Source organism: Tauraco erythrolophus, chromosome 11 (genome assembly GCF_009769465.1).
Source record: "Tauraco erythrolophus isolate bTauEry1 chromosome 11, bTauEry1.pri, whole genome shotgun sequence".
In the NCBI taxonomy this organism is placed as follows: Eukaryota; Metazoa; Chordata; class Aves; order Musophagiformes; family Musophagidae; genus Tauraco; species Tauraco erythrolophus.
In genome coordinates this window covers 7802706-7816262 of record NC_141475.1, presented here as the reverse complement: position 1 = coordinate 7816262, position 13557 = coordinate 7802706, and the positions used below count along the sequence as shown (strand labels likewise).

At 37.8% G+C, this 13557-nt stretch overlaps 1 protein-coding gene across 1 annotated transcript in view; it reads right to left on the bottom strand.

Moving 5' to 3' along the window:
• Positions 1 to 10488: 10488 nt before the first annotated feature.
• CLSTN2 (calsyntenin 2) overlaps positions 10489 to 13557 on the bottom strand; it is a 225056-nt gene continuing 221987 nt past the window's right edge. Inside the window, exons 15-17 of the mRNA XM_086618608.1 lie at positions 13166 to 13289; positions 11348 to 11532; positions 10489 to 10686 (exon numbers count right to left, since the gene is read on the bottom strand). Coding sequence (XP_086474734.1) covers positions 10489 to 10686; positions 11348 to 11532; positions 13166 to 13289 — 507 coding nt within the window. The remainder of the gene's footprint in view (positions 10687 to 11347; positions 11533 to 13165; positions 13290 to 13557) is intronic.

Below are 13557 nucleotides of genomic sequence, written 5' to 3'. Positions count from 1 at the left end.
ATAACGTGTAAGATATTTCATAACTCCTAACTAGAAACAACCTCTTCCACCAAACTCAAACAATGTTCAGGGTGAATGTCTGCTTCCTGCTCTGCTGTTGATCACAATTTAAGTCTTGTTTTACAGTTCTTTGCTGAGGAATTCCTCTTCTTACTCTCTCACTTTGCATTGCAACCTCACCTTGCAAGTCTTAATCATCTCCCTACTTAGTCTACTAGACTTAAGTTACTCTTCATTCAATTGTTAACTTACTCTTCATGCAACGGCTGGTTTTGGAAAGGCGGGCAGAGAAGTGACAGGAAGCTGTAATGACACAGTTTTTTAGAAAAGTGAAAGGTATTTCCACTAGCTTTTCTCATCCATTTTATTAGCCAATGCTAAGGTAGTCATCTTTCTTTGATCATGTGACCTAAAACTACTAATGGCAACTCGTCATTCCCTACAATATTATTTGTTCAATGCTAGTTGTCACCTATTAGGGACAGGTGTCCTGAGGGAAGTGTATGGTACCCTTAAGTCAACGCTGGAAGGCTTAGTGTGCTTGCTCTCCCTTTTACATCAGTCCTTTCAGACAGAGCAAATGAGGACAGTTTTGTTTCACTCAGATCTTAGCGATGCAGTGGGCCTTTGAGCACAAGGATCTCAGTTCTAGTTTGGCTTTTAGGTACAGAAGGTGAGAGCAGAAAAAGGAAACACATCAATTAAAAGACCAAGCTGTCTTTGTGCATCCCTCCTGTTCGCCTGTGTAATCAGATTTCTGAGCCAGAGAGCAGAGGTTTGCTTGAGGCGTGCTTGAAAACTAACTATATAGTCATCGTGCCCGTCAGAGACCATAAATGCACTGCAAATTTGCAACGTGATGTCGGGCATGGCAGTACTCAGAAGAGTTGGCACAATTCTATTTCTTTGCAGCAGGTAACATACGGCTGGAAATCTTGAGTAGTGCGTACTTGTTTTAGAAAGTAGGTGCATTCCACCAATGAGATTTGAGGAGAAACAACGTGTACTAATCTGTCTTAAAGGAATGTATGGGTAATAGTTACTGTTTAGTGTAGGGACACTTAAAAGCATGGGCATAGAATGACAATGTCTGTTTCAGATTAATGATAATCTCAACTTTTAACGAATTACTGCTTTGTGTTGTTTGGTTGGCTCCCATGTGTATTGGCTGGCTTTGTTAAACCATACTGACATAAAAGACACTGCCAAATTCGTATTCTACGAGAACTTATCCATGGATTGCAGCAAAGAATTTTAAAAACTCAAGTTTCAACATAAATTTATTGTTTAACCTTTGACAACCTACACAGTGACACACACCAACATAGAGCACTTTAACAGAGTGAACTGACCAAGACTAATTTCAGGAAATACCAGCTTTTTTAGTTTTTGTATTAATGACATTTTAGGAAAAGGTAAGAAATGTGAGACTGAAGGAATGAATTGGGAGGAGGAGCGATTCATAGCCTCTCTAATAAATGACCAAAGGCAATGAACTTGATAACTATCTAAAAATATTCAAAGGATATAAATCATGGTTAGAGGAATTATTTAGGGTGGTGCAAAAGGGTACAACTGGGACTAATGAGATAAAAATTACAAAAAGGATTATTAAAATTCATTATCAGGAAAAGCTTTCTAATGGTGAATTCTAATAGACCCTAGAACAATCTCCCAGGGGAAGCAGTAGGAGCCCCAGGCTAAGGAACATTTAAGTAGGTTGAAACACCTTCACCCTTAACACTAGAAAATAGATTCTAGGGAACACTTCTGCACTGTTAGCATTATACTCTACCTGTACTACTATTTCTTTCTGTCCACTAATCTTTATTTCTAGGATTTAATGAGTTTAGCACACTGGAATTTAGATGAAACATTTATTAGGAGTCCTAACCATAGCATGTGTTACTCTGCAAAGCAATAACCCACTATGGTCTATCTTTCCATTCCTGTTGTGATGACACTTTGAACAGAATTCCCTGTTAATCACAATCAAGAATTTACTCAAGATTCTGGGGGGTGCAGTATTTACAATAGAATATTTAAAAAAACCCTCATCTTTTGAGATGTACCTCACATTTTTTGGATCAATTTGTGGAGGATCTAACAATAAACATGGCCATGGTTGATTTTGAGAATGGAAGTAATAACTTCAGCTCTCAGAATTGTCCGGGGATGATCGTTATCCTTAAGAATTTTTTGTATCTTGTGTATTTTCAAAACTCAAGATTACTAACTATGTGGTCACTTAGGAAATTGGATCATTAAAAAAATTTACCTAAGGGCTTTTGCAACATGGAGTACAGTCTTTCTTAGCTATTCGCAGTTCCTTATCCAACCCATGGAGTATGTTGCTTGTAGAAAATATCTGAAACTAATCAATACAGTTGTCTGTGTGCAGAAGTTCTGTTTCTTACCTCAAATTAAAATGTGTAGTAACTGTACCATTAAATTTGAGTCACTACAGAAAAAACATTTTGGCCCAAATCACCATGGGCCTGCCTTGGCGGTAAAGCAATTCCTACTTAAAGTAGGGACAGTGCAGCAACGTGGTCTTGCTCCCTTCCCAGTTCTGCTGGAGGTGGTGTAACTGTAACTAATGCAGCAGCTACAAACAGCAGCAACCAGCTAAGTAACTACAGGTTCTAGTTCAACAACCGCCTCCATGCCGGGAAGGATGAGGTGGTATTTTTGTACGTATGTATACACATGGTCATCTCAGAACCCTTCTACATCTGTATTCATTTTCCTTCTTGTTGATTCTTGATAGCTGTCAGTTCTGGAAATTAAAATAGCATGTTTCCATTTTCTTACCGTTTGACACTCAAACTTTTTATCTCTTGTTTCTAGAAGATTAAATTCAAGCTTTTTTTCATATCAACTGGAAACCTTAATTCTTTCTGTTATTCATGCATTATTCTCTTCTACCTCTCTGTTCACTCTTCCCTAAATAGTAATTCGATTTTCTGAAAGAACTGACCGCAGTCGATCCATTCCACATTCCAAAGAGCATGCCCATTTAAAACAGCCATCCACCTTCTCATCTATATGTGTGCACATTAAGCAGATTGTACATGAGAATTTGTTGCCGATTTCAGTACTGGTTTGAAATGTCATTGTAGTCACAGATTTGGTCAGGGTTAACTGATGAAGTCTTTTGCATCTGATTATGTATTTAGGGGAGGTAGGAGTGGAAAGGAAAAAGACACAATATTTCACAATTTGTTGAGTTTTGGTGTTTGTTTGTTTGTTTTTTTTTTCCCTGAAAACATCAGCCAGAAATTATTTTATGAAGAAATAAGCCTAAAGGAACCTGAAATAACTTTATATCCTATTAGGAAGGTAAATGTCTCTGAAAAGCACAAACCGTATCCAGATTTATACAAAAAGAATAGGTAGGGCAGCAGAAGGGCCTTTTACTCCCATGAAGTTTTCTGGGTTTCTAAAGTATGAGGTTAGAATATGATTGTAAAACCTTTGTCCCCCGTTTGGAGACAGCTTCTCTTTGCATTTGGCAGGCTTTATGCACCTTGCCTAGTGAAAGCTGCAGTCTTTGATCATACAATGTACTTCACTGGGAAAAAAAAAAATTCTGCTGCTTTGTTCTCAGCACAGGAATAAATACTGACAATGCACATGGCCCTGTAGCTTCAACAGCTGATGAATGCACAATTTCCACACGACTTAAAGCTGAAAATAGGAACGAGGGCTTTTTCTGAACTCTGCTTTAAATGTTTGTAATATCTCAAAATATTGTGTTTCTTCATAGGCAATAACTAACAAAACAAGAGCTCAAAGTTCTTGACTGTAACCATTATGTCATTCATTCTGCATGTGTATAGGGTGCTCCACAATGGAGAGCTGTAAGTAGAGCTGCAATAGAATTATGGAATCATAACACCACGAAGCTCTTTGGCAGTGCTTTTCATCTACAGGGCTCACAGTACGTTGCAAAGGATGGCAGTAGCATTATACCTATTTACAAGCAGAGAAATGGAAACCGTAGCTAGGGCACCGCTGCCTATACCTACTCAAAGGGTGGCAAAACGCCTCTAGGGAAAAGGCTGCCTGGTCTGGTAACTGCCTTTTCATCACCAGGAATGAAGGTAGGAACATGCAAAAGCCTCCCAGACTCATTTTCCTGTGTTAAGCTTCAATAATCATAGAATCATAGAATGGTTAGGGCTGGAAGGGACCTTCAAAGAATGTGGGTTAGAATTATAATATTAAAACCCTTTGTTAGACTGAGCTTTATGAAATGAAAGCCCTTGCTCCTCTTTCACTTTTACTCTCTTTGAGCATTGTGGATTTTGATTTTATGATCATGTCTTCTTTAGGGGGAAAACAGAAACAAAAAACAAAGTCATACTAGGCTGGTACCTTGTTACTTGTACAAAGGTAATGAAGTATAATTGTTTTCCGAGATATTGCTGGAGTAATTTTCCTGACAGACTTAGCAGCAACATTTCTTAAGATTGAGTGTGTTAACACAGTATGTGTTTCACTGTGCTGTAGCTTTAGCAGTCATCCTGTCTTTATTGTCCACACTAATAAAAAAAGAATCTGGATTCCAAGAGAGAAACTAAACAAAAAAAAAAAACAAAACCCAACCCCAAACAACAAAACACCCTGGTGCTAAAGCAAACAGTCTGATCACTGGATGCACTTTCTTTTGTTGGTTCATCTGAGACTGTCATCTCCTTCACTGAAAATCTGAAACATGCGGTGTTAAGGGACCTGATAAATTTCAGCTTACAGCACTCTTCCCACTGCTTCTTATGTGTGGGTTTAGGTTTTGTTTGTTTGTGTTTTTTTTCAAAAAAAACCCACACAAAAACCCTAGAAAACACATTTGACCCAAATATGCAAAGATTGTACAGGACCACTGTTTCCTTCTGGGTTCTGTAAAAAGTATTTATATTGCGAAGTGTTGCATGGTTTGGACATAAGCATGGGAGCATTGGGATTTTTTGGCCACACCTAGATCCGAGGGACAAGGGTGGCTGTCAGTCTTACAGCTGTTTGGTGTGGCACTTTTACACTGTGAGGTTTGCAGACTCTCTGGGCAATGAGGATGTGGCGTGAAAAAAAGCTTGTCATCTTTCTCAGCCTAGCCTGAGGAGGCAGAAACCGTAATGCTATTATATGGTTGTTGATACTGGTTGAAACATGAGGAAGATCATATTTATGTAGCACAGCATTGCATACAACCAACAGTAATATTGTTAATGGTTTCAAAGGTGCTTTTACTTTTGCAGTCTTTGATAGGCTTTTTTTTTAAAAAAAAAAATTCTATCCTCTCCTTATATTTGCTCAACTGGTGTATGAGAGCTCTTAAGCAGATATTAAGTAAAGACCAGAGCTTGTTGACCATTTGTCTGCAATTTCCAGCTAGCCAGCAAGATGACTAGCATCTGACTGGGATCCTACAAGCCATAAATTGGCCTATTTTAAGGGCACAGATGCTATATACTTTGATTCCAGCATTTCTAGGTAGTCTCAGAGCAACTCTAGATGTGCTGCTTGAATCCACACAGCTTCATAGAAAACACTGGATAAAACAAGAGGTGTATTTCCAATATCTAGATAATATATATATTTATATATTCCCGCATATACAGTATTACTTAAAATTTGTATGTATACAAATTTTATATATATATGCAATATAATGCATCAGTTTGTGTATGTTTTTTTTCCCCCCCAAATTCTGCTCATACCACTGTTATTTCTCAGTCTGGCAACTGTCAATATTTGTCTAAAATTTTATTTCATGAAATGGTTATTTTGCGACAGCAGCAGGATTTCATCAAGAACCAAAGAGCTAAGTATAGTTAAACCACCTTTTTACAAGCTGTGACACCTTTACTTTTCTGCCAAATGAGCGCTTGCTGTTAACCTATTGATGCCTTTTAAGACTAGTGCAGACACCAGGATACATCCAGGAAACAGCTGTACTCCACAGAGGTGAAGCAAATTTGCCAAAAAAATTAGGATGTTAGTCATGATGTCAGACACCAAGATTTTTAGCACTTGTATTAGAAATTGTATTTTGCTATGAGGTGTTCTTGTCATTTTCCATATGCATTCAAAAACTGATGGGGATATGCTGGTATCGAGGTATTTAATCTAGTCAGCATGTGTGAATTAAGGGAAGAGGGGATTTTTTTTAAAGCCCTGGAGATGTCCTCACGGTTTAATTTCCTTTCCCTTTCTAGATTTTCAGATGCTTTTGCAAACATCCTTGATTTTGGTATTACAAGGTATATTCAAAGACACCAGGAGCAGGTCCACCCCACCAGACCTTTACCTGCTGTCACTTCAGTAAAGTCTTTCATCCTCTTCTGCTAAGCATGGATGGTGGTGGAGATGAATGGGGTGGTGCATGTGCCGGCACCAAAACTTCCAGAAGAGAGTGCATCCTGCTCCAGCCTGCTGGGATCCTTACCAGGTAAAAGCATTAGAGCTGCTTCTCAGGCTACAGGTCAGGGAAAGAGACAGCTGAGACACAAATTAGGTGCAGGGCTCAAAAGGGGCTTCCAGAGTAAAGTAAAGGCTGCTACTGAATTGCCCTCTGACCAGTCCTTAACCTGGGGCTACTGTTATTTTCTGCTTAGGGTTAGGCAGGGACAGCTCCTGCAATAGCCAGAGTGGATTTCATCCCCACTAGAGGAACTTTATAATCCTCTGATCCTCTATGAGTCTTATTTTCTTCCTGAATGAAGTAAGGATGGTGCACGTGCTCACAGCAAGCCCAGCACCACAACATGCCAGCAGATAGGGAAAGAAACTGCCCCTCCCCATTAGCCCCTTGACAAGGGAGATCATCACCAGTTAAAATGCAGCAGAGCCACCGCTGCAGGATACTACTGCCTGGTTAAATGAACAAATAACAATGTTTTATTTTAGTTAGAATTAAAGATGTCATAAACCCTACATATTTATTTCTAATTTGAACTGCTGTCAGCCAATGCAGTAAATAGTGAGACTAATCTCAACAACTGTGCATGTGAAGGTTTACTTGCAAAGATAAAACACCTGTGGAGGGTGTAAAAGTGAGAAAGAAATGTGAGCTATTGATCACAACAAGCAACTTAGGCAGTTATATTAATTCAGATAACACAGTGTATCACCATATTGAATTTGCATTTGTAGGTTTTTGCAGCTTTTCCCAGCTTTAGATTATAATTTCAAAAATTTAAAGGCATTCATTGATCTGCTGTCATTTTAGACCACTGGTGTCACAGATTCTTGATGTTGTATATTACAGGTCCCTCTTCAGAGGTTGTTTTTTGGATGCACTTGTTTATTGCTACTGTAAAAAAGCCACCTTTATTTGTGTGTCTTCACAGCTCAGCCTTGCAACTGAGCTAAGGCTAAACGTTACATCTTAAAGAGCCAGATAATGCAGTTGCCATTTCAGAGTTTGCAGCATAAACGCTTTTTATCAGAGAGGAAAAGTTTTTTGCTTTTGATTAGGGGGGGGAAAAGAAAAAAAGGTCTATATGTGCGTATGTATATGTTCTGGTTTGGTTTTAAGCAAGTAGTTTACATCAAAAAATAACTCATGGATAGGAGGAAATATTGTTAAAATCATATCAATTATTTCAGAAAAAGTGTTATTTCTGTGTTATTCAACTAGTAGGCTTTGGCTCATGAAGCCATTGCTGTCTTCTATGCAAATATTCCAATTCTAAGGTTCGTTTTGTGAAGAAGTATTTTGTGAAAAGGATTATTCTGTTTATTTGAAAGGAAAATGTTGCATTATGCACTCCAATAAGTAATCTAAAATAAGTACGGTGTTGCATTTTAGTTTGCTGAGTATCTTGTTGCAAACCAAATTTTAATGATATAGACATGCCGGTATTACTTTGCTTAGGTTTAAAAATGTAGGTTTATTTACAGTAGAGAAAATACTTTGCTTCTTGTGTAATGTACCAGCATGACATGAAAAGATTTGCTTACAGTAACAAAAAGATAAAAATCTATTAGATGGAGAAATGCACTGATAAAGACATGAAGATATGAAAGAATCAAAAGCTGTCAATAAGATTGTAAATTGCTGTTTTCGAGTTGCCCTAATATAAAATAATATGTATATAATAATACAGTAATAATAATCAGGAGTAACTGAAACTTTTAAAATAATTTAAGGCCAGTTTCAAATCTGAAATTGACTTTTAAGTATATACTTTTAATTTTAAATCTTTGTTTTTGTAAGCAGAAAGCTTTGCTGATATGTGCTGATAACAAGCATCATGAAGAGCCTGCTTCATGTCACTAACAAAAATTAACACTAGGAAATGATCTAACGTAACATTTCTGTTTGAGATAGATATTCAAAAATTTAAAAATTAATTTTTTATTAAACAGAAATTTTGGAAAATTTTACAATCTTTATTCCTGCAGATTTATGTGGCCTTGATTCTGCAAATATTATTGTAGGTGCAGTACATTTGAGAGACCAGAATAAAAATAAAACAAACAGGACTACTCACATAAGAAAACTTCTGTATCGCCAGCCTTAACAATCACGCGCCAACATGACTGATGGCACAACAGAAAAGAACATCAAGCTTTCTAATTTTAAAATTAATTTAGGAGTTCTTTTCATTTACTTTCTAGTTATTAAACTACATGGTCTAGTTGCTGTCAATCTTTCCCTGCACCTATCAGACGCAGAAACTGGAATCAGAAGCACCCCCCAAACCCACAATATGTTCTCCATGTTCCGAGACATTCAGGAGCTGCCAACAATTTAGTATTGAGGGAGGTGAACACTCTCAAGATTGCCCAAGTTATTCTTTGCAATATTAACTACCATTCATGGGCACTCAGGAAGGTCCTGTTGTGGCAAGACTGACTGTCTGTTTCTCTGGGAGGGAGGAGAAGAGGAAGCAGCTCATTTTACACAGCAAATGACACAAGCAAAAGTCGATGATGAAATTGTAAAGAAAAGGAAATTACTTAGGAAAAAAAACAGACAAGCCACTCTAGGCAGCATTCGTTTCCGTGCCATTTTGGTTTTTTATGCATTAGAGCCGTAACCCTAGCAAGTGCTGCATCATTTGGTATGCAGAGCATTTGAAGATGCACAGACAGTTAAGGAAAGGGGACAAAACCACACCACACAGACTTATCAACACATTCTAGGTACCTTTGCCTTTTTTTTTTTCTTTTTTAACAGTGCTTAAGAAAAATACGCTGTGTTACCATAACAAACTAAAACACTCTCTCAACTTCTTAAGAGTTTAGTTTTTGTTTTCACTTCTTTTGGTTCCAGGTAGGTTTTATTTGTTCTTGTTCTACTTTATAAAACGTTTTCTCAACATTAATGGCTTCAGGAAGAAGAAAGAAGGGAGAATTATGAGCACGAAAGACTGCTGACAGTTGAGTATGCTGTCGCTTTCTTTTGTGCCACTCACAGGCGGGTAAGGGTACAGAAGAAATAGGGCATAATGTTATAGAATACAATCAGACAGGAATTGCAGCTGGCATTCACTAAAGCAAAAGGGAACATTTTCCTCATGTAAAATCATTGTTTAAATCCCAATCATACATAGCTATGGAATAATGGAGTCACTTATTTTCCACTACTTCAGCAAGACGCTGCAGCAATCCAATGATTCTACAAGACAGACGGTTTAAAGTATCGATTTGCTGCAAATTGCTTAATCCATAACTAATGAGCAGCTCTACGGGTTTCCAGTAAATCAATCCCATTAGAATTTACAGTTTGCATATCATATTACTCAATCTGCAGCCACATTTTTTTTTTTTTTTGTAACTTTCAGCAGCCTCTTGTTGTTGCTTTTTTTTTTAAACTCTCTTAAATTTCTTTTGGGTGGGTTGGATAAAATCCCTGTCTTGATTTCGTGACAGCATGCCTGAAAAATACACTGTCCACTTCTACACAGGTACACATACATCCCGTGTCAAGTCCTAGATACTCCCTTGTAGAAGACAGTGAACATCCAAGAAGGCAGGACAAGATGACAAATGGAATTCAGTCTCTGTTACCTGTAGCACTAAAACTCTGGCCCAAATTGAAGGTGGATTACATTTTACAACTGTAAGAGTGTGAAGTCAAATGGCAACTGTTATTTGGCCCCACACAAATAATTCTTCGTAACAAGCTGTGAAATCTCTCCTGTATGGAAAAAATAGCAAAGGAGAAAACCTCTATGGATTGAGTGACAGGACTTTGTCCCGTACATGTGGTAAAGGAACGGGAAATTGAGAACTACACCTGCTAACAGATCAAGTTATGGATCACTTTATTACTGGTGATGCCAGTATGTTTGTACCATATTTTCTCCGAGCTCTGTAAGAAAAGGGTCAGTTCTATCATTATCAAGTACTACAACAAGATCATTTCAGGCAAAACAGTTATAGGCAAGCAGAAGTTCCAATCCTGTCAAAGAATTCATAGACTCTGAAAAAACATTGTATTGGTTGTTACAAAAGAGCAACGTGGCTGGAGGGCTGTTAGTATGGGAGTGTTGAATCATCCCACTCCAACTGCTCTTGCCTGGTGGCATTCCGTTTGTCTCCCTTTTGGACAATCACTTCCTCTTCCTCCTCCTCTTCACTTTCATCTGATTCCGCACTGGTTGTGTCTTCCTCTTCATCTTCTACATCTTCTTCCTCACTCTCCTCTTCTGGCTGGTGAGGCTTTTCATATTTCTACAGTACATTTAAAGAAACAAAAGAGAAACGGTAGAAGAGAAGTGCCTTCTTGCGAGCTAGTGGTTGTGAGAATGTGAGCATTTATTCCACATTTGGAAATGCTAACATGCTGGGAAAATCTGCTTTCCATATGTGACTATTAGGCATCAAATACGATACAATTCAGTAGCAAATATTCAAAACCTACTGTAACAAGAATAAAATGTCAATAAGCAATATCTTTGTTAGTCAAGCTGCCAGAATTTAACCCTTCAATGTCGGTTTCTTTAAACTGCTGATCATTTCCCCTCCTTTTGATGTGTTAGTGCTTGTATTAAAAAGTTAAAATAAAAATATCATCTCTTGATATTTTTATTTTGCAATCTTGGTACCTAGGATGCAAATATGGATGGAGAGGAAGTGGTGGTGTACCCAAGAATTCTTCACCATCCTATTTAGTAATTATATATGACAACAAATATTAAGTAAGTGCTCAATTATATATTATCATGGCGAGCAGAGCTGAAAACTGGGATGGGGTCCTGAGTGTATGTACATACAACTGTCCTGCCAAGCCTAAACTCTGAAAAAGGCTCAAATCTCACTGCTGCATAAGCTACCAGCCCAGACAGTAACTCCTGGTAGTATCACGATATAATAGTATGTTTCAATTAGGTACCTCCATGGGGTTGACGGTAATAGTCAGAGCAGAATCATCCCAATCCATTTCATTTTCTTTGCTTCCTTCGCTGTCTGCAGAGCTGTGCTGATGAGCTGTCCGAATTCGATAGATCCCCAAGGTTACGATGAAAATGAGTATGCTCACACAGATTATGATAACGACAGTAGCCACGCTTGGAACAACTGGAACAACATGTGGAAAAGGGAACAGGTTTATATTTGTAGAACAAATTGCCTACAAAACACTGAATACGTTGTCTACTTTTTCCCCCAGTACCTCCTCCTTTTGGATCAGCATTCAACTGAGAATCAGCACAACCATCTGCCATGTGCCTGGGACTACAGAAAGTGTTGACAAATGCCCACTTACTACAGCAGATCATACATGAATCGTGTTTACAGATACCTTACAATGAGTATTACAAATCATAACTAAAAGTGAGTATGCCTACCATTTGTTCTTTAAGCCACTTTATTAGAGAAGACAAGTAGTCAATCAGTGCAGAATCAATTAGTTTCAGAACAAGTCTTTTTGCAATAAGATTCAGTTATCTTACCTGCATGTTGTCCCTTTCTGAGTACAGCTAAGGCATTAACCTCACTTGGGAGAAAAAGCATATCTCAAATCTTGTATTTTCAAAGGTTTCAAACACTTGAACTGTGATTTAAATCTTAATCTCCAATAAATAAAATAACACGTAGCCACTCTATTTGCCTGTGTTACCACCTTCCTGGGAAACTCTTGAGGATTCAAGACATTTTTCCTCACTGTTCTGTTGCACTCTGAGAAGTCTCTGTCTCCAGTTAGTCACAGGAAGAAAGCTCTTTGAACTACTCTTATATTATCAGCCCCATAATCAGGTTAGTGGAGAAGAGCTGCCACTTTCTATGTACCTTTGCTACCTGGGTACTGCAGCTCTAGGAGCTATAGTAGTTCTGCACCCCGTTTTATGACCTTGCCCTGCCTGTAAGAATGGAACTCTGAAATCAGAACAATATTAAAGCAAAGAAGAAAGAACTAGTTTGCAATAGTTCACTTCTATGTAAAAATTCAGTTTCACTTTAGTAAAAAATCTGTACAAGTGTACAGAAAAACACAGTAATTTTCTAAGCATAACTGTATATAATGACTTGTAACTAATTTACATCAGCTTTACTTATTTAAATACGTATCATTCAGCTAAAAGGATTTCAGAATCCTGCATTTAAACAGATGATCTTTGCTCTGGGTTTAACTTTACTGAAAAGGCTTCAGATTTGGTTATATATTTTAACTCATATTGTCTAAAAATTCAATTCAAATTCTGTATTTAATATATACTAATACTTTCTGCACATGGCTAGGTGGACCTATGCTCTCTCCAGGGACCTTCAGAGACTGAGGCCGGGACAGCGGCTAACAGAGATACTGCAGCAATTATGTATTTTAAGAACAATACAAACATTTCTTCCTTTTGCTTAGGGGTGGGCAGAAATTAATATGTCAAAGCAATACAGATGTACAAAGACAATATGAGCATCATAAATATTATCCTTCATGCCATTCAATACTAGAAACAGATATTTTCTTAACTATGTGGGTCAGAGTACATAACCTTTAATGAAGACTTTAAAAAGGACACCGGTTATTAATTCCAAAGTACCTCCCTCAGAAATTCAATGTTACCTTCTTTCATACCTGTGCAATGATCTCTGTGAAGTTTCACAAGCTGTAGCTATGGACTTCAGTGCTTTATTTGTTGACCAGGCTGAATCACAAGGGAAATATCGACACACCAGAATCATCATGAGCAGTCCCTGTAAAGTCATCACGTACCTGAGTTGTGAACATCACTTATGCTTCCCTCTGGGTGGTGGACAGATTGGAGAAATTGTGGCTCTACTATCATATGATTTACATGGTCCATGAAGTTGGAGTTGGAGCTGTGCAGAATATTAACCTGGCACAACAGAAAAAGAAGAGATCAGATACTAAAAAGTGCTCTATATTCCAAGCCTGCTGGCTCTGTACATTACATTGAACTACGAAGTTCATCGGCAGATAGGAACATTTTTACATAAATCATATAGGCCAAATTCACTTTTTTTATGCCAGTGAAAAACACACAGGTTAAAATATTTCTCATTCCTAGCATTAAAAATGCATTCTAATATTTCTAGCTGTAGACTATGAAGTAGTACAGAAAAGGATTTTTTTGATTACCTGTC